At 41.8% G+C, this 21,430-nt stretch overlaps 2 protein-coding genes across 8 annotated transcripts in view; one reads left to right on the forward strand and one right to left on the reverse strand.

Moving 5' to 3' along the window:
* Nucleotides 1-7,170, reverse strand: part of LOC122541360 (RNA-binding protein 4B-like) — a 46,956-nt gene extending 39,786 nt beyond the window's left edge. Inside the window, exons 1-2 of one of the 7 annotated variants that reach the window (XM_043678059.1) lie at nucleotides 6,679-6,847; nucleotides 6,362-6,579 (exon numbers count right to left, since the gene is read on the reverse strand). In XM_043678059.1, coding sequence (XP_043533994.1) covers nucleotides 6,362-6,466 — 105 coding nt within the window. In that variant the 5' untranslated portion in view covers nucleotides 6,467-6,579; nucleotides 6,679-6,847. Of the gene's footprint in view, nucleotides 1-6,361; nucleotides 6,580-6,663; nucleotides 6,848-6,904 lie in introns of those variants that run through there. The other 6 variants (XM_043678061.1, XM_043678062.1, XM_043678060.1 and 3 more) reach the window with 6 other exon arrangements.
* LOC122541361 overlaps nucleotides 1-21,430 on the forward strand; it is a 228,588-nt gene that overhangs the window by 206,270 nt on the left and 888 nt on the right. The gene's annotated exons all lie outside the window — the stretch shown is intronic.

Consider the following 21,430-nt stretch of genomic DNA (forward strand, 5'->3'; position numbering starts at 1 on the left):
CACAAGGGATGAATGCAGATTTCTCCAGCTTCCTCATTTCCCCTCCCCCCACCTTATCTCAGTCCCAACCCTCGGACTCAGCACCGCCTTCTTGACCTGCAATCTTCTTCCCGACCTCTCCACCCCCACCCCTTCTCCGCGCTATCACCCTCACCTTAACCTCATTCCACCAATCGCATTCCCAACGCCCCTCCCCCAAGTCCCTCCTCCCTACCTTTTATCTTAGCCTGCTTGGCACACCCTCCTCATTCCTGAAGAAGGGCTTATGCCCGAAATGTCGATTCTCCTGCTCCTTTGATGCTGCCTGACCTGCTGCGCTTTTCCAGCAACACATTTTTAAGCTCTGATCTCCAGCATCTGCAGTCCTCACCTTCTCCCAACTATGTATTCTAAGCCCATTTTCTAGCACCAGTCCTGCTGCTTGTATGTTTTGATGTTTCAAGTGTACATCTAAATAGTGCTTCAATGTCTTGAGGATTTTTACTTTTACTACTGTTTTAGGTAAATAATTCCAGATATTCTCAACCTTCAGACTGAAAAATGTTTTCCCTCAAATCCTCTCGAAACTTCCTTTCACCTTAACATAAAACTGTGCCCAAGGGTATTGATCAGAGGGTTTCTCCTCATTCATGCCCTCATACCTTTGCACAATTCAATTGGATTCCTCCTCAACTTTCCCGACTCCAAAGATAAACAACTCCAGTCTACCTTGTCTCTTTTCATACCTGAATTGCTTCAACCCAGGCAACATCCTGATGAATCTCCTCTACAGCCTCCCTAGTGCAATCACATCCTTCCTATTGTGTGGCGACCAGAACGCCACACAGTACTCCATCTATAGCCAAAAAGAATGTTCCTTCTAGTTCCAACATAACCTCCACACCCTTGTATTCAATGTCTAGGTTAATAAAGGCAAGTACACCAGATGCCTTTGCTAGTTTAGTTAGAGTGTTTAAGCTAAAATGGAAAATGAAATTTAAAAGAGTGATAGGCAGACAAATCTAGGGCAAGAATAAAACAGTGCACAATAGAAAATGGGACTAAGAATGCTGAAAAGACAAGCCTAAGGGGTTGAGATTTAATGCACAATGTATTCACAATCAAGTGGATAAACTATCTGTGCAAATTAATATGAATGAATAATTAGAATTATGGAGACATGTCTGGAGACTGACCAAGGATAGGAACTGAATAGCAGTGTTTAGGATGAACAGACAAAAAAAAGGAAGTGGGGTGGCATTACTGGTGAAAGAGGACATTAAGAAAACAGTGAAGAAGGATATCAGTAAAGTGGAATCTGTATTGATAGAGTTCAGAAACAGCAAAGGGGAGAAAATGATAGTGGAGATTGCAAAGAGCAGTGGAACTATTGGGGACGCCATTTAACAGTAAATAGACACCAAGCAATAATTATGGGTGATCTTAATCTACATACAGATGGAAAAAAAAATCAATTCAGTAATGATGTCGTGAAAGTGAAACTCCTGGAACTTGTATAAGATGATTTTCTGGATCAGTACATTGAGTAAGCAGCTGGCCATTGTGTGATTAGAAAGGGATAATTGCCAATCTAGCTGTGCGAGGCACCTTGGGGAAAATCAACCACAATGTGATAAAATTCTTCATTAAGATGGGGAGTGCGATAGTTGATTCTAAGACTAGGTTCTTGATGTAAATAAAGGAAACTGTTAGTATGATGCATGAACTAGCTATGACAATGATAGGACAAAGGAAATTTGGAATGGTACAGTAGAACCCCCATAATCGGCAGATTCAGTTATCCATGTTTTGCCGCGGCCAGAATATATTGAATGGAACATTCCAGAAATAATTCCAGGGGCTGCTAGGGAGGTAAGCTTTTCATTTAAGTGATAGGATTCATTACTCTCCGCAATTTCGGGCATCTGCAGTAGGTCTTGGAATGTATCACCCACAGATGAAGGGGGACACCTGTATTAAATCCAAGCAAAGAGCACACAAATGGTCAAAAAATGCAGCAGACCTGAGGACTGGAAACAGTTTAGATTTCAGCAAAGGAGGACAAAAGAATTGATTAAGTTGGGGAAAGTAAGCGTAATTGAATAAGATTGGAAGGAACATACAAACTCATTGGAAAAGCTTGATAGGTCTGTGAAGAGAAAAAAAGATTAGTGAAGAAAAATGTATGTCTCTTACAATTAGAAACAGGAGAAGTGATAATGTGGAACAAAGAAATTGCAGATCAACTAGATACATATTTTGATTTTATCTTCACAAAGGCAGTCACAATAACCTCTCGGAACTGTTGGTCAACACAGTGTAGTGAGAGAGGGGAATCAACGGCATTCAATCTTAGTAGGGAAATGGTGTTGGCAAAATTAATGGGAATAAAGGTCGATAAATACCAATGGCGCGATTATTCAAATCCCAGAATACTTAAGGAAATGGTCTTAGAAACAATGGATGGTGGTCATCTTTCAGGATTTTACATATTTTGGAACAGTCCCTATATCTTGAAGGTAGCGAATGTAACCTCATTATTTTAACAGACGGCAGTAGCAAAGAAAAATGGAATCCTAGTCAAGTTGGTCTGACATTAGAGAAAGGAAAAATGCTAGAGTCCACTATAAAAGATTTATTGGCAGAACACTTGGAAAACAGTAAAAGTACTGGACAAGGTCAGCATGCATTTATGAAAGGGAAATTATGCATGACATATCTACTGGAAACAGAGTACGAATGGCTTATTTTCTGAGAGACAGGCAGTGATGACCGAAGCGAGGGGAGGACCACAGGGATCAATGCTTGAACCCAACTATTCATAATACATAAACAATTTAGATAATGGAACTAAATGTATCATCTCCTGGTTTGCAGATACTGAAGGCTGGAGAGGTGGGTGATACGGACAAGTCCAGTGAATGGGCAAATGTATGGCATATGAAATATAAGTGGATAAATGTGAGGTTATCCACTCTGGTAGGAGAAAAGAGGAAGGAATCTTGATCAACTGGGCCAATGGACTAAAATGTGATAGATGCAATTTAATTTAGATGAATGCAAGATGTTGCATTTGCTAGAAAATAGGACAGAAATTACAGAGTGTGGTAGGAGAGCATTGTTGACAGAGAGACCAAGGAACTCAGGTAGATTTAGATTAGATTTTTTTTAGATTAGATTACAGTGTGGAAACAGGCCCTTCGGCCCAACAAGTCCACACCGACCCGCCGAAGCGAAACCCACCCATTCCCCTACATTTACCCCTTACCTAACACTACGGGCAATTTAGTATGGCCAATTCGCCTGACCCTGCACATCTTTGGACTGTGGGAGGAAACCGGAGCACCCGGAGGAAACCCACGCAGACATGGGGAGAACGTGCAAACTCCACACAGTCAGTCGCCTGAGTCGGGAATTGAACCCGGGTCTCTGGCGCTGTGAGGCAGCAGTGCTAACCACTGTGCCACCCACAGTTCCTTGAAAGCAGGTACATAGTTCCTTGAAAGCAGTCATCACAGGAAGACAGGGTGGTGAAGAAGGCGTTTGTTACGCTTGTCTTCATTGGTCAGAGAATGGAGTATAGGAGTTGGGATGTCAGGTTACAGCTAAACAGACATTGAGGCCACTTTTGCAGTACTGTCTACAGTTCTGGTCACTCTTCTATATATTAAATTTGAAAGGGTGCAGAAAAGATTTTTAAGGATGTTGCTGGGGCTGGAGGGTTTGAGTCATAAGGAAAGGCTGGATAAGCTGGGACTGTTTTCCCTGGTCCATAGGAGATTGAGGGGTAACCCTATAGAAGTCCTTAAGATCATGAGGGAAAAGATAAACAGCTGAGGTCTTTTCCCAAGGGTAGGAGAACTCAAAACAAGAGGGCAAATTTTAAGGTGAGAGGAAAAGATTTTAAAAGGGACGTAAGAGGCAACGTTTCCCTCACAGAGCAGTGCATAAATGGAATGAACTTCCAATGAAAGTGATAGATGCAGGTACAATTACAACATTTAGACATTTGGACAGGTACATGAATAGGAAAGGTTTAAAGGGATATGGGCCAAACACAGGTGAACGGACTCGTTTAGTTTAGGAAACCTGGTCGGCATGGACGAGTTGGACCAAAGGGTCCTTTTCCATGCTGTATGACTCTGATGATTACTATTGAATAGCTACAGTTTGGGAGAGTGGAGGTATGAGACTTTGGTGTCAAGAAAACAGGCAGGTGCACCAGGCAGTGAAGACATTAAAGAGTATGTCCGCCTTCAAGTGAGAGGATTGAGTACTAGGTATGCTATGCTGTAATTTGGCAGGGCCTTGGTGAAACTGTAACAGGATGGTTGTTTATAGTTTGGTCGCTTTATCGGAGGAAGGATGTTTTGGCTATGAAAGGTGTGCAACAAAGGTTGACCAAACTGATTCCTGAGATGTTAGGGCTGACCTTTGTTTTTGCAATTCTCGATGGGATACAGGCATTAGTGGCTAGCTAACATTTATTGCCCATATCTAGTTGAGAAGATGGTGATGAGTTGCTTCCTTGAACTGTTGCAGGTAAATCCACAATATGATACCAAGGGTATTCCTCAATTTTGACGAGCAACAGTGGAAGAATGTGATCCATTTCCAAGTGATAAGTGGCTTGGACGAGAACTTAAAGATGGTGGTGTTTTCCTGTATCTGCTGGTTTGGAAGGTGTTGCTTAATGACATTGGTGAATTTCTACAGTGCATTCTAGACAGTACACCACACAGTGTTGGTGGTCGAGGGATTAGATGATTGTGGATGTGGTGCAAATTATGTTGACTGTATTGTCTTGACTGGTGTGTGTTGTGGGAGCTGCACCCATCCAGATAAGTTGGGAATATTTCATTGCACTCCTGACTTTTGCATTGGAGATAGCAGACAGACTTTTGAAAATGAGGTGGTAAATCATTTCCTGCAATGATGTTGGGATCACTGAATATCAAGGGGTAATGTTTAGATTGTCTCTTGTTGGAGATGAACATTGCCTGGTATTTGTGTTACTATTTAATGGTCATCCTTTAATATTATATTATGTTTGAACATGGACTGTTTCAGTATCTGAGGAATCGGGAATGATGCTGAATATCCCCATTTCCAAAATTATAATGCAGCAAAAGTCATTGATGAAGCAGCTGAAGATGGTTAGCTAAGCACATTACTCTAAGGAACTTTTACAGAGACGTCCAGCAGCTGAGATGACTGATCTCCAACAACCATGTCCATCTTCCTATGTGCCAATGATGATTTCAAGTAGTGAAGAACTCCCTACCCTGCATTGATTCCAGTTTTGCTTGGGCTCTTTGATGTCAGACTCAGTCAAATACGGCCTTGAAGTCAAGGGCTGTCACTCTCACCCAACCTCTGGAATTCAGCTCCTTCAATCATGTTTGAACCAAGATCGCAATGAGGTCAGGAGCTGAGTGGCCCTGTCAGAAACAGGGTACCAGTGTTGCTGCTAAGCAGATGCTGCCTTACACAAGGCCTTGGTGAGACTACGCCTGGAATATTGTTCACAGTTCTGGTTTTATTATCCGAGTAAGGATATTTTGGCCATGGAAAGAGTAAGAAGGGAAACAGGATTGGACTAGGTCAGTGAAGTTTAGCAGAACCAAACGTAATCTTATAGAAACATATAACATTCCGACAGGAATGGAAAAGGTAAACACAGAATGGATGTTACCGACAACTGGGAAGTCGGCAAACAGGTGGTGGGTGATGTGGGGACAGGAGGTGTGAGGTGGCAGAGTTGGTAGGGTGAGGAAAAGCGAAGGGGGGGGGTAATCAGGGGCAGTGGAAGAGTGCAGTAGGGTAGAGAGGAGTGGGAGATGGAAATGTGTTGCTGGAAAAGCGCAGCAGGTCAGGCAGCATCTAGGGAACAGGAGAATTGTCGATTCTTTTCCAGCAACACATTTCCATCTCTGATCTCCAGCATCTGCAGACCTCACTTTCTCCTCCTTAGAGAGGAGTGGGATCAATGGTGTTGGAAGAGCACAGCAGTTCAGGCAGCATCCGAGGAGCTGAAGCTCCTCGGATGCTGCCTGAACTGCTGTGCTCTTCCAGCACCAGTGATCCAACATCTGGTTTCTAGCATCTGCAGTCATTGTTTTTACCTTCGAGAGGAGTGGGGTAGAGTGAGAGGAACATATGGTGGGAACAGAGATGGGAGCGTGTGGGGAGGATAGAAAGGGATAAGAGACGGGAAGTGGGATGGGATAAACAGAGTAGGGTGATGGGATACTGGAAGAGCCAACTGGAGATGTTTGTAGAGTGGGTGTATGGGCAGGGGAGAGGAGGATGGAGAGGGTGAAATTGAACCCCAACTCCTGAAAACCGCACCCCACGTGACCACATTAACCGAGACCCCCACCTTGATCAGGTCGCACTCGCTCACGGTGCCGTACTTCTCGAACAAGGCCCGGATCTCATCGGCGGTGGTTGGCCGCGGTAGATTACCCACGAAAATCTTCACCATCTTTCTTTATTATTTTTTTTCTTCCCGCCGTACGCGTTCCCCCGTATTTTTAAAAAAAACTCAACCGCAAAAGGAACGACAACACGACCAGAGAGAAGAGCGGAGCGGGCGTACTGAGAGAAGAGGAAAAAAAAAACAAAAAGCGATTAAAAAGACGAAACACACCGCGCCCCCGAGCCCCTAAAACTTCCACGCACAAGCTTGACAATTACCCTCAGCCGCACCGAGCGAACAACAGAAAAAAATGGCGGAGCCTCTCGCTCCGTGCTGCCGCTGGTTACCGCCCACCCCAACTGCTCGCGTCCAATGATTGGGCAGGCCGAAACGTCAGTCACCGGTGCGGCCTGAGTCCGCCCCTTCCGCCTGAGCCTGTTGGTCCCGCCGATGTCGTCCCCGTGCTATGACTGGAGGAGGCGCTGTCAATCACTGTGGCCGTACCGTCATTTCCGCTCCATCGGTTCCAAACGGTTTCGGTTCGAGATGCCGCCAAGAGTCTACAACAACAAGCAAAACATTGCTGGAAAAGAGAACTCAGCAGATCTGGCAGCAACTGTGGAGGGAAGTTGGAATTGACGTTTCTTGAGAACTTCGGTTCCGATTTACAGCGTTCGCAGTTATTTCGGTTTATTTGTTGTTAAGAGCTGATGTGGCTTTTGAATGATGGGTGCTTCCCATCGAGCTGTCTGGGTATGTTGTTGCACACCTCCGGAATAGGCGGGATGTGGTCCCTCTTCTCCTGTCCCTGAGCTAGTGACACAAGCACTGCCCCGTAAAAGGATTCTTATTAAAATGTATCACTTAAGAGTACATTGAACTTGAAATGGTAACTAAAAACCGAAAGGAAGAATGCTGTAAATCAGAAACGAAAAAAGACATCAAATGTTGCTGGAAGATTTCGAAATCATCTGTGCAGAGAAATCAGTTTACGTTTCGGGTCCGTGAGCCATCCTCAGAGCAGATGTTGCCAGACCTGTTGGAGCTTTTTACAGCAGCTTTTTTTAAAAAAAATCTCAACTGCCTGTTCACTGCTACAATTTGTCGGTGACCTGAGTTGCTACACGATCCTCCTCGCAGTTAAAACTCACTCCAAGTTTCGTAATATTAGATTACTTACAGTGTGGAAACAGGCCCTTCGGCCCAACAAGTCCACACCGACCCGCCGAAGCGCAACCCACCCAGACCCATTCCCCTACATTTACCCCTGCACCTAACACTACGGGCAATTTAGCATGGCTATTTCACCTGACCTGCAGGTTTTTGGACTGTGGGAGGAAACCGGAGCACCCGGAGGAAACCCATGCAGACACAGGGAGAATGTGCAAACTCCACACAGTCAGTCGCCTGAGGCGGGAATTGAACCCGGGTCTCTGGTGCTGTGAGGCAATAGTGCTAACCACTGTGCCGCCCACAAGCAAGTTGTAAAATGCTCTAGAATCGCAGCACCGATTTTGTGCATTCAATATTTGTGCTTCCTTCTTCAAGCACTATACTCTATATCTTGCTTTTTAGCCGGGAAAAGACAAGTGATTGGTAGATCTACACGTTTTGCTTTCAGATGATGAGGAAGAGCCAACATGGAACATGCCTGCTGACCCCGCTTGAATCATATGAAAATGTGTCCAAAGTAACGAACGTGGGAGTATCTATGGATGTTGTTGAGATGTTTTTCAAGAAGGACTTTGAGGTCACTCATACGGGTCTGTTCAAGTACAAGGAATTGAAAGACAAGTTATTGACCTTGTTCAGATGTAGAGCAGCATTAGGCAGGGAATAAGGAAAATGGACGGGTACACCAATTAACAGGACATGTCGAGTGATAAGTTGCAAGGATCAGTGTTTGTTCTCCATTCATTATATTTATATAAGGCTATGATAGGCTATGATGTTCCAAACTATATTGGCTACTGTGATTAAAGGCAGTAGCTCATAATCATAGGATCAAGGCTATTAGAGATGGACAGTAAATTAAAATTAAAGATTTTTGATTAAATTAAAATTAAAGATTTCTGAGGACACAAAGATGGATGGTATTGTAATCAGTGTAAATGGTGACGTAGGAAAGCAAATAGAATGTTGTTTCTTACCAGGATAACGAAATATAAAAGTGGGGATGTTTTTATACATTTGTACAGGGCATTCGTGAGAGCAAGTCAGGACTAATGTGAACATTTTGGCCTCCTCTAGTTGCAATGCAAATGCATTGAAAGCCACCTGGACAAGTTTAATTTTTTACAGGAATGTGAACTGGTGAGGTGGGAGATATCGTTTGAGCAATGGTAAGACAAGGAGTGGCTGTATCCATTGGAGTTTAGAAGAATGAGAGAGAATTTAAAAATTTTTTTAAAAATTCTACAGGGAAGCGGAATGGCCGCGAAAAGTTGTTTCCTCTAATGAGAGAGAATAGAACAAGTGCACTCGGTTTAAAAATAAAGAATCTCCCATTTAAGACAGAAACTAAGAAAAAGGATTTCTGAGGGTTGTACAGTTTTTGTAATTCTTCCTCAATAGTAGAGGCAGGCTTATTGAGTGTTTGAAAGACAAAGTTTAATTAGATTTTTGACTAAAAAATGGAGTGATAGGGTTATGGGAACCTTGGAGTGGAATGGTGGTAATGTGGGGAAGGGGTGAGTAGTAGTGTAGATTAAATGGAATATGGAGTTGAGGTCATAATCAGATTAGCCATGATTTTATTCAGTGGTGAATTAGGCTTGAGGGATCTAATGATCTGCTTGAGTTTAATTTGTATCTTCACATATATCTCGAAGTGCACCTATTTCCAATCCTATAACATCCTTCAACTTTATCCATGCTTCAACTCTATAGAAATCTTCATCCATCTCTGCGGTTCGGCTGCACACAGTTATTCCCATGCTTCCCTGACTCATTTCCCAAATTTTACTTCCTGTAAGCTTCGTCATCCAACACTCTTCCATCTGTGTCTCGGCTCACTTCAAGTTCATTTCTCTAATAACGCCTCCTTGGTGTTAGCCCTCTGTTTCTCTAAATCTGGTCTGTTTTGCATTTCCGATTTTAACTAGAGTTATAGAGATTACAGCATGGAAACAGACCCTTAGGTCCATGCCGACCAGATATCCCAACCTAATCTAGTCCCTTGCCAGCATCCAGCCTGTATCCCTCCAAACATTTCCTCTTCTCTACCCATCCAAATGCCTTTTAAATGTTGTAATTGTACCAGCCTCCACCACTTCCTCTGGCAGCTCATTCCGTGCACGTACCACCCTCTGCATGAAAAGGTTGACCCTAGGGTCTCTTCTATATCCTTCCCCTCTCGCCCTAAACCTATGCCCTTTAGTTCTGGACTCCCCTATCCCAGGGAAAATACTTTGTCTATTTATCCTATCCATGCCCCTCATGATTTTAAAAATCTCGATAAGGTACCCCTCAGCTTCCAACGCTCCAGGGAATATCATTAATTTTATTGTCATTGGTGGTTGCATATTCACTTGTCTCAAGCCAGGCTTTGGAATTTTCTCCCTATATATCTCTGCTACATTTGACACAGGTAGTCATCAAAAATTATGCCTAAAGGAATGTTCACTTTTGCTACATGCCTGTCTTCCTTGCTTTTCTGATGCCTTTCACAAGTAGCATGTTGTCTTGCATCCCTAAGACTTTACTGTGACTATGGAGATTGCAGTGAAGTTGATAAGCATAAGAATCTTCTGATGTAATTTGCAAAGATTATTTTGTTTCACTTGTAATTTGTTCGTTGTTCGAACTATTTTTGTTATTTGGGTGAGTAACTGGGTCAAACTAGTGTCTTTCTCATTGACGATTACGAAGGGTGGAATAATACGGCACTTCAGATTTAATTCAAGTGAGACACAACGGGGCTAGAGAATGAGCCGAGCAGAGAGTTGGATTACGAGCTGAAATGGTCAGAATGGCTATCAGGAGAAAGTGAGGACTGCAGATGCTGGAGATCAGAGCTGAAAATGTGTTGCTGGAAAAGCGCAGCAGGTCAGGCAGCATCCAGGGAACAGGATGTTCTCCTGTTCCTTGGATGCTGCCTGACCTGCTAAGCTTTTCCAGCAACACATTTTCAGAATGGCTATCAGCCAATCAGCACGATTGAGAAACCTCAGCGTGGAACATGTTGTTTAAATATAACTTTTCCTGCACTTCCTGTAATTTTCTATTTGAAACTTTTTTGTAATGGAAGGGAATGAGTTTGAAAATATTAAATCTACTCCAGTCACATTGAGTGTAACATGCAGAATGGAGTCCAGTAGAATTTTGTTGAAAATTCTTTTTGACATTTTCAAAGCTTTTTTTCTTATTTTACGATTTCATCAATATTTGGGGGTGGGGGGGAGAAGGAAAGTTTAAAATAAAATGTTTCCCGAATGGCAGCTGGAAGGGTTCCTGAGGCAGCCTGGCGTTAGTGGGAGAGAGGGGAGTAAAGGCCGCAAACTGGACGGGTTGATGGTCAGCAGAGAGCTTGTTCAAAAACCGAAAGAACTGCTGATGCAGAAACCTAAACAGGTTGCTGTGAGAGATTGTTTGATTGACATCTACCAGGGGCGGGGTGAGACTGGCAATGATTGACATGAAGCGAACCATTCGGGAAAGGGAAATGAGATAGAACAGCCAATGCAATCGCTGGGTAGGCGGTTCTGCTCCCACAAAATAGGGAGACGGCTCCTCCCCAGCTCGGCCTGGTCGAGGGTAACGAAGCTTTATGTGGCAAAGCGTCCAGCTGAGCTGCGTGAGGACGAGGCTCAGCCACTGTTCAAGCAGTTGGGCAGAATTAGCGGGTTATATCGAGTATGATGTTATATGAGGTAGAAAGCTTGGGCGGAGGAAGAACGTAAGTATTTTTGTCGAGGCAAGCGACTGGAGCGTGAGAGATGGAGGCAGGGCAACAGCAGATAGGGACAGAGACCCAGCACTGATGATGTCGCCTAGCCAGGGGACGAAACGTTTGCAACAAAAACTTCCAGCTCGGCGAACAGAACCACAACAACGAGCTCCCGAGCTACAAATCTTCGCACAAACTTTGAATAGTAACCCAATTTTGAGGAGTGAATTAGGGAATGATGGATGTCAGGGGCAGATCGAATGAGAGATAGGAATTGTAGGATTTGAATTGTCTTGAGAGTTCCGAATGGAGAAAAGTAATGACGCAAGCAAACAGTTTTGATTTTAGTTCTTGAACTAATTTTATTGAACAGTGTTTGAAGTCACAAGTATATGAGAGCACACCGATGGCTGAAGATTAGTTAACATCCTGCAGGTCCTATCAATGCGAAAAAATCCCAACAAACTCATATTTTTGAATTAAATTCTATCCGAGTTTTGAAGGTATTTCACAGGAGCTGAATCATTTCAATCCATTTAGTGTTTTTCCTTTTAAATGCAGCAAACGAGTCTCTTTCATCTCCGGTCTTACTCGAAGCTGAGGTATAGCAAATCTGCACCAATTTTGAATGACGAGCTGATGTTGGCCACGCCTTGATCCACCTCTTCAATTCAATGAGATCATGACTGATCTGATTGGTCCATATTCCTGTCTACCGCATAATCTTTACCCCACTTGTTTAACAAGAACCTATGTACCTCTACCTTAAAAATATTAAAAAACAAACTGTTTCCACCGTGAAAGAGTTAAAACACTTCTGACCGTCCGATAGATAATTTCTACTAAAGTATATCTACCTTCATTGTTCAGACCTTTGAGTACACATTGAGTTGAGATTGGGTAGGGTATTGGTGAGGCCAGTTCTGAAGTACTGTGCGCAGTTCTGGTCGCCCTGTTATAGTAAGGATATTGCTAAATTGGAGAGGGTTCAGAAAGGATTTGCTAGGCTGCCGCTGGGAATGGAGGGTTTAAGTGATAATATTAGGCAGGGACTTTTTTCATTGGTGTGTAGGAGGTAGAGGAATAACCTTTATACAGGTTTACAAAACCATGAGGGGCTTAGATAAGCTAAATAGCAACGGTATTTTCCCGAAGGCGGAGGAGTTCAAAACTAGGGATATTTTGAAACCAAAAGAGAAAATGCTGGAAAGTTTCAGCAGGTCTGGCAGCATCTGTAAGGAGAGAAAAGAAATGACGTTTCGAGTCTAACTGACCCTTTGTCAAAACTCAGCTGAGCTGAGCTTTGACTAAGGGTCAGTTAGACTCGAAGCATCAGCTCTTTTCTCTCCTTACGGATGCTGCCAGATCTGCTGAGATTTTCCAGCATTTTCTCTCTTGGTTTCAGATTCCAGCATCCACAGTAATTTGCTTTTATCCAGGGGATATTTTGAAGGTGAGAGGAGGAAGATTTTAATAGAATGTGAGGGGTAACTTTTTTTTACACAGTGGTTCAAATGAATGCCAGAGGGAGGGTGGATGCAGGTACAGTTATAATGTTTAAAAGACATTTGGATAAGTAAGTAAAGATTTGCGGGGATATGGGCCAAATGTAGGTAAGTGGGACGAGCTTAGTTTGGGAAAATGGTCAGCATAGGCCAGTTGGGCCGAAGCATCTGTTTTCATGCTACAGGACTGACTCATTAGGTGGGTGACCCCCGAACTTTAACCATGACCCCGGTTTCTAGATTTTCCCACCAGAACAAACATCTTTTCCACATCCACGTATCAAGCATCCTTAGGATCTTGTGTGTTTCAATTTCTTGCTCTTCAAAGCTCCAGAAGGTACAAGCTTAATTTGCCCAGTTATTTCTTATAAGCAGGTGAGAGACTAACAGTTCTGTGGTGAAAAACCCACCACATGTCTCCTCAAAGCTACTCCACTATCTACAAGGTACAAGTTTGAAGTGTAATGGAATACTTTCCACTTGCCTGGATGAGTGCAGCTCTAACAACATACAAGAAGTTTAATGCTATCCTGAATTGATGACACTCCATCCGCTATCTTCAACATTCACTCCCTCCACCACTAATGCATGGTCATAGTCATATGTACCATCTGAAGATGTATTGTAATTCTCCAAGTACAGCCTATTCTGTTCTCATCCAATCTTGAGTTATGAGGAAATCGTGTAATAGCAGCACCATTTAAACGAATGGGGCCAGACCCATGTTATAATAAATACATGTTTTAAAAGTTCATGCTTTAGAAAGTGTCCCCAATTCATCAATTGCATTATGGCAAATTCGCATTAACGAAATGAGCGTTATAGCAGAATGGCCTGTAATAACTCACCAAGTTTCCACCAGTCGCACTTCCAAAGCTGTGACCTTCAGTATGTAAAAAAATTGAGGACAGAGATACATGAGAATATCTGTGTGCCCACATCTAAACCAAACACCATCCTGATTTGGAAGTACATCACCGTTGCTGCATCAAAACCCTGGAACTTCTTTCCAGTAGTACTGGGTGTGCCCCTACACCCCAAGGAGGACTACAATTCAAGGTTGTAGTACCAACTCTCAGGAAATTTAGGATGGGCAATATAGCAAGTGACACCCATATCCAAAGAACAACAAAAAGATCATCCAGTACACACTACTCCACATGTGATCTCATGAATTCCCTTTATAACCAAAGCATAATGTCTCCACTTTTGTATTCAATTTGCTGCACAACAATTGCAAAAGCTTTGCTTAGAACATAACAGTGCAGTGCTGGTCCTTCAGCCCTCGAAGTTGCACCATCCTGTGAAACCAATCTGAAGCCCATCCAACTGACACTATTCCATTCTCGTCCAATGACCATTTAAATGCCTGTAAAGTTGGCGAGTCTACAACTTTTGCAGGCAGTGCATTCCATGCCCCTACTTCTCTGAGTAAAGAACCTACCTCTGACATCCGTCCTATATCTATCACCCCTCAATTTGGAGCTATGCCCTCTTGTGCTAGCCATCACCATCATCGGAAAAAGGCATTCACTGTCCACCCAATCTAACCCTCTGATTATCTTTATATGTCTCAATAAAGTCATCTCGCAATCTTCTCTCTAACGAAGACAGCCTCAAGTCCCTTAGCTTTTCCTCATAAGACCTTCCCTCCATACCAGGCAACATCCTAATAAAACTCTATAAGGTTTGCGGGGCACGACCTACCCTTCACAAAACCATGTTGACTATCCCCTAATCAACTTATTCCTTTCCAGATGATTATAAATCTTATCTCTTATAACCTTTTCCAACACTACCCACAACCAAAGTAAGGCTCACTGATCTATAATCATCAGGGTTGTCTCTACTCCCCTTCTTGAACAAGGGAACAACATTTGCTATCCTCCAGTCTTCTGGTACTATCTCCTGGCAGACAATGATGATATAAAGATCAAAGCCAAAGGCTTAGCAATCTCCTGTCTGGCTTCCCAGAGAATCCTAGGATAAATCCCATCTGGCTCAAAAATTTGTCTATTTTCACACTTTCCATGATTGCTTACACCTCCTCCTTGCGAACATCAATCCTGACTAGTCTCGTAACCTGTATCTGAGTATTCTCCCCAACAACATTGCCTTTTTTCAGTGTGAATACTGATGAAAAATATTCATTTAGCACTTCCCCTATCTCCCTGGATTCCACGCAAAACTTCCAACTATTATCCTTGTTTGGCTCTAATCTTTCTCCAGTTATTCTTTTGTTCTTTACATACCTATAGAAAGCTTTAGGGTTTTCCTTGATCCTATCTGCCAATGACTTCTCATGTCCCCTCCTGGCTCTTCTTAGCTCTCTCTTTAGGTCTTTCCTAGCTACCTTTGTAACTCTCAAATTGCCCTAACTGAGTCTTCACATCTCATCCTAACATAAGCCTTCTTCTTGCTCTTGTCAAGACATTCAACTTCCTTAGTAAACCATGGCTTCTGTGATCGACAACATCCTCCTTGTCTGACAGGTACATACTTATCAAGGACACATAGTAGCTGTTCCTTGAATAAACTCCACATTTCAATTGTGCCCATGTCCTACAGTTTCCTACCCCATCCTATGCAACCCAAACCTTGTCTAATCACACCGTAATTGCCTTTCCCCCAGCTGTCACTCTTGGCCTCTGATACATACCTATCCCTTTCCATCGCTAAAGTAAACATAACTGAATTGTGGTCACTATCACCAAAGTGCTCACCTATCACCAAATCTAACACCTGGCTGGTTCATTACCCTGTACCAAATGTAATGTGGCCTTGGACCTTGTTGACCTGTCTGCATACTGTGTCAGAAAACCCTCCTGCACACAATGGAACAAAAACTGATCCATCTAAAATATTTGTACTAGAGTATTCCCAGTCAATATTTGAGAAGTTCAAGTCCCCCATAACAACTACGTTGTCACTCTCACTGCTATTGAGAAGCATCTTTGCTATCCTTTTACTAATTACTTGCTGTACCTGCATGTTAATCTTTTAGGATTATTTTGTACAAGTACACTGAGATCTTTCTGTATTTCAGACCTCTGTAATCTCTCACCATTTTATCATCATGCCTTTTATCTTAATTCATCCTTTCAAAAGGACAATTTCATGTTTCTCACATTATCCTCTATTTTTCCAGATTCCAATGTGAATGCATTTATGTCCTCTTCATAGCTTTCCTGTTTTGCCTGTATGATTTCTAAAAAATTGAATCTTTCTTTCAGTTCTGAATCTTCCTCTACAACCTCTTTACTCCATCACTTTAAACCACAGGATACAGGCAGATGAACTGCAGATGGATTCCTCTTGCACATTGAGGGCCTGGCTGCTGCATCTATGTTTTCAAATTAAAATTCTTAATTTGTTGAAAGAGCACTTACACGTTTAAATTCCCTTACTATTACCTACCATCAACTGTAGTCTGCTCCTGCTCTTAAGCTGAAGGCTTCTGGTTGGTGCACTGATATCAGCAGCCTGCCTGCCTGCCACAATTGATTAACCTGGAGACCTCTAAATGCCAGTTAAACATGTGCCTCCATGAAAATCCTAGAAGATTGTTTGCCTCTGGGGTCAATTCAGGTCTTGGGCACTCTTGACTAATGCTTTCCATTGTGAAAAGGAAAATCCAGTTCTCCTGTGGAACAACCCTCTCCTTGGGCCACGTCACATGCATTCAGAATTCACAGGCATTCCTATGATAGAGAAATTACAAATGTACTGAGATAACTTGAATGTCTGCTAACTGCATACTTTTCCTTCCTACCATGAACCATTTGCTCATTTTACAAATTGCTAATAAAATAATTATAACTCTGACCTAGAATGAAATGAGGAAAAAATTGGTATTATCAAGGCTGCTTTTACTGACGTGGAGGAGAATGCACAGTAACTATGAAATCTCTGACTTGAAATCATGTAAGAAAAACTGAATACCAAAAATGTGAGAAAAATGCATAATGTCGAAGTTTGAAATATTTTTGCAGAGCGGCTTTACATTGTGCAAACAGTCAGCATTTATCATTCACTGATGTCAACATTCTGATTAACATTTAGATTATGTTATATTTTCTCTGCTATGTGATCATAAACCTGCCAACTATTTAAACCACTGCTAACTGAAGGCTGCAGTTAATTCTCACTGCCCCAATAAAGACTGGGTCTGAGCCAGGGACTTGCTGAGTTTGATAGTCTGATATGTTCATTGTGTAATGTATTTACCTATGCTTTTAATAAAGCAGGAAATAACTGTAAACGAGGGATGAGGCCTAAACTAATTTTTTTTCTTTTTGTGTAAGCCTATGGGTTTGTGCACCTGGAAGATGTGGAAGCAGCAGAGAGAGCAATGCCATACCTTAGTACTTAGAAGCTTTGGGGATTCTTTATTACAATGGAAGTCAGCAAGAGGAAAATTATATCCTCCTCCAAACTGCATGTTGCCTATGTTAATTCTCACTGCAGCCTTATTTGAGAATTTGAGTTGTCAAATGCAGAATTATTATAATGTTGCCTCACGGTGGGAGGGACCTGGGTTTGATTCCAGCCTCTGGCAACTGTGTGGAGATTCCATGTTCTCCCCGTGTCTGTGGTTTTCTCCTGGGTGTTCCGGTTTCCTCCTACAGTTCAAAGATGTGTAGGTTAAGTGGATTGGTCATGCCACATTGCCCATTGTTTCCAGGGATGTGCAGCCTAGTTGGATTAGCAATGGGAAATGCAGGGTTATAGGGATAGGGTAGAGGGATGGGATGCTCTTTGGAGGAGTATTGTGGACTTAATGCGCCAATTGTCCAGCTTCCATACTGAAGGAATCTTCGATGCCTTTATGAAGATGAAGAAAGAGGGCGGGTGAGGCCTCTTAGTGATACACGTTTCAAAGGTGAACTAACTCGTGGATGTGGTGGCGCGACAGAGTTTCTAGTGTTTTTATTTTTCCTCTGCATGTTACTGGCAAAAGCCTGACAAAGATTTTTTCTTTATCCTGTTCATCTTTTCTCTTCAACGTTTTTACTTCTCTTGAAGGTGCTAAGTTCTCCTGACTTATTTCCGGGAATGCTGATAATACTTATTGATTGATTGGTCCATATATGTGCCTGGAAAGACTGATCAGCATCTTGTTTTACTCTGGGACTCATTAATGCAGCCTGAGCCTGGCGTTTCCCCATTTGTCTTTTTGATAGGAGTCAGGAAGTTGGGATAAGCAACTAGCATTTTTGCAATGTCTTCTCTCCTATCCCAGTTGGTAGGACACAAATTATCTCAGGGTCACTGGACCTGAAATGTTAACTCTGCTTTACTCTCTATAGATGCTACCAGACCTGCTGAGTTTCTTCAGTACCTTTTTTGAGACTTCCAACATCTGGAAATCTCTTTTTTTTTCTTTTTCTTATGCACTAATATCCACCCAACACAATGTCAGAGGATGAATCCACTCAGTTATTCCTACATCGCATTTCATTATTGCTCAGTCTAAGATTCTGTATTATTTGAATGAAATTGTCAGTACTGTACAAAAATCATTTGAGATTGTGTTGCAAATAAACAGCCTGTTGACAGTTGGTGACCTTTTACATTAGACTTAAACTTTCATTCAATTAATGTGCTCTAGATTTGAACCATTGCGGATACTTAAGAGTCACCTATAAGTAAGTGTTAGCTGTTAGTTAGCAAATGTTTCAATTTTTATTGAAGTTATTTGCTTGCTATTTCTTTGGGCCTATTAAGCTACTTAAAATAAATTAACAATACCCTTTAACAATACTGTACACAATTTAAAATCATATTTCCACGCTTATCTTTTATATTTCTTTGTAGAAACACGTTATAAAGTAGGAGGTACAATTCTAAATGGGATGTAGGATCAGAAGAACTTAAATATTTATGTGCACAGACCATTGAAAGTGACAGGAGAGGTAGAGAGAGCACTAAGCAAAGCATACTTAGCCTTAATTAATAGGTGCTTGAAGTACAAGAACTGGGAGGTGTTGTTGAAGCTGTATAAGAGACTTATTAGATTGAAGTTAGAGTTTTCTGTACAGTTCTGGGTACCGCAATATAGGAAGGATGTGAATGCATTAGAGGGAGTGCAGAAGCGATGAGGAACTTCAGTAGTGAGGATAGATTGAAGAAGCTGGACTGTTCTCCCTGGAGAGAAAAAGGAAGAGGTTTCAAAATCATGAGCAGGCTCAATAGAATAGACAGTAAAACTTTCCACTTACAAAAGAAATAAGAACATGAGAGCATAGATTTAAAATGACTTGCAAAAGAAACAACTGTGAAATGAGGTAACTGTTTTTGTTCAGTCAGTAGTTAGGATGTGGAATGTATTGGCTGGAAGTGTGTTTGGAAGTAGGTTCAAATGAGATATTCAAGAGGACATTAGATATTTGGATAAAATGATGTGCAAGGTAATGGAGGAAAGACAGGAGATGAATACTTGAGAACAATGCTCATTTAAGGAGCTGGTGCAGGCATGATGGGCCAGAAGGCTTCTCTGTGCTGTACACTTCTGTAATTCTGTGATTAGGTGCTTTTAATTTTATCATATCTATGTGGATATATACATGTAATATATAGATGAAAAATCTTAGGGAACATTTCGTCGATTCTCTGCAATGCAGCTTAAGGAGTTGAGAGATATAAAATTGAGCTGCTGTACCGTCATCCTGATTTGGAGTGCGTTCTTGCAAAGGGGCAAATTTACACAGGTAATTTAAAAATGCGCATGCAAGATTTTAACAGAAGAGGTTAATGCAAACTTCCTGGCAGAAAAGTGGATTTTGTAACCAGGAAATGAAATAACCATGTTATCTAAATGGATCAACAGGTGTTCAACTAAAAGGCATCGGGATTTGAAATACATGGCTTCTTTTTCAACTGATGTTACCATGATTTGCTTTGGGACTCATATCTAACAGAATGTTTCATCTGGCACCATAACTGCCTGTACCTGTGTTATTAGGATTTTGTAAATAGAATCACCAGACTACAAATAAGCCAACAAGAATTCTAAATGACAACGTTTTTTTCAGAAAGAGAAGTTTATTATTCTTATTCTCAGTCGTACTTGGCTGGAGGCCTTAAAAATAAATCATACCCCGTAAACAACTCTGCCTGTTCCTTTTATGATGTGGAAGTGCCAGTGTTGGACTGACATGGACACAGTTAAAAATCACACAACACCAGGTTATAGTCCAACAGGTTTATGTGAAGGTGCTAGCTTTCGGAGCACTGCTTCTTCATCAGTTAGCTGTAGAGCAGATCATAAATGTCTTAAGCTCCCGCGCCACAGCTATCAGATGAAAGAGCAGGGTTCTGAAAGCAATTCCTTCCAAATAAACCTGTTGGAGTATAACCTGGTATTGTGTGATTTTTAACTTTCTTCCTTTTATGATCTTAGAATTGAGATATTTTTCTTTCACCTTTTAAGTCTTAACAAAGCAGAGCCATCTCATCCTTCATTTATATCATGTGTTAAAATGCCTAACTTTGAATAAGGTTTGACCTGCACACCCTGCTTCCATGGCAATCAAGTCACAGAGGCTTGTTACTGGCGAACATTCGTTGCAACTTCACATCACCTGTCCAATTCCATAGTTTTCTGGTTTGCCTGAAAATATGTTTAAAAGAAATCTGAAAGTCTAGTGTTTGCATCATTGTAATCTCTAGATAGGAATAAAGAGTACATTGTATTCTTAAGTACAATCTATATATGCCTTTTATAGTTGTAACAGAACTTCCTGACTTTTGTAATGTTCATTCCCTTGCAAAGAAGCTCTTTCATCCTTAGAGAATGTTGTCTAGTGTTGTTTGTTTCATTGTTCATAATCATATTTGACAGTTTGTAAACTCCTAATAGCTTCAGATTTTTTTGAGAACTACTAAACCTCTCAGAAAGATGTTACTGGGCTGAATGGGGATACATGCATCGCACTTAGTATGAAAGGAACATTTGAGTATCGCCTCCTTTTCAGCGGCAGCACCTGAAGCTTACAAATATTGTTTTTCAGTGAAATGATAATGTCAAAAAGAAGGCAGCTTAAGTAAGGTGGAGGAAGCAAGGATCCAGCACAGCTTTAGCGGATTACAGGCTTACTAGAAAGCAGCTCAGAAATGGACTGAGGAGAGCCAGGAGGGGGCATGAAAAAGGCTTAGCAGGAAGGATTAGGGACAACCCCATATTATAATATTTTACTCATATTTTATTCATATGTGAGGAATAAAAGAATGATCAGGGAGAAGATAAGGCTGGTCAGGGATAGCATCGGGAACTTGTGTATGGAGTCTAAGCAGATAAGGGAAGCCCTAAATGAGTTTTTGCTTCGGTTTTCACTAAGGAAAGGGGCCTTGTTGTGAATGAAAACTTTGAGGAGCTGGGAAACAAGCTTGAACAGATCAAGATTGATGAAGTTGATGTGCTGGAAACTTTGGCAAACATTAATAATTCCCCAGGGCCAGACTAGATTTATCCTAAATAGTTCCGGGAAGCAAGAAAGGAGTTGGTAAGCCACTGGCAAAGGTCCTTGCTTCCTCACTCTCCACAAAAGGCATAATGGAGGATTGGAGGAAGGGGATTAGGGAAATTCCTGGCAATTATAGGCCAAAGGAGCGTCGCTCCAAAAGCTAGTGTGCTTC

Source organism: Chiloscyllium plagiosum, chromosome 37, assembly GCF_004010195.1.
Source record: "Chiloscyllium plagiosum isolate BGI_BamShark_2017 chromosome 37, ASM401019v2, whole genome shotgun sequence".
NCBI lineage: Eukaryota > Metazoa > Chordata > Chondrichthyes > Orectolobiformes > Hemiscylliidae > Chiloscyllium > Chiloscyllium plagiosum.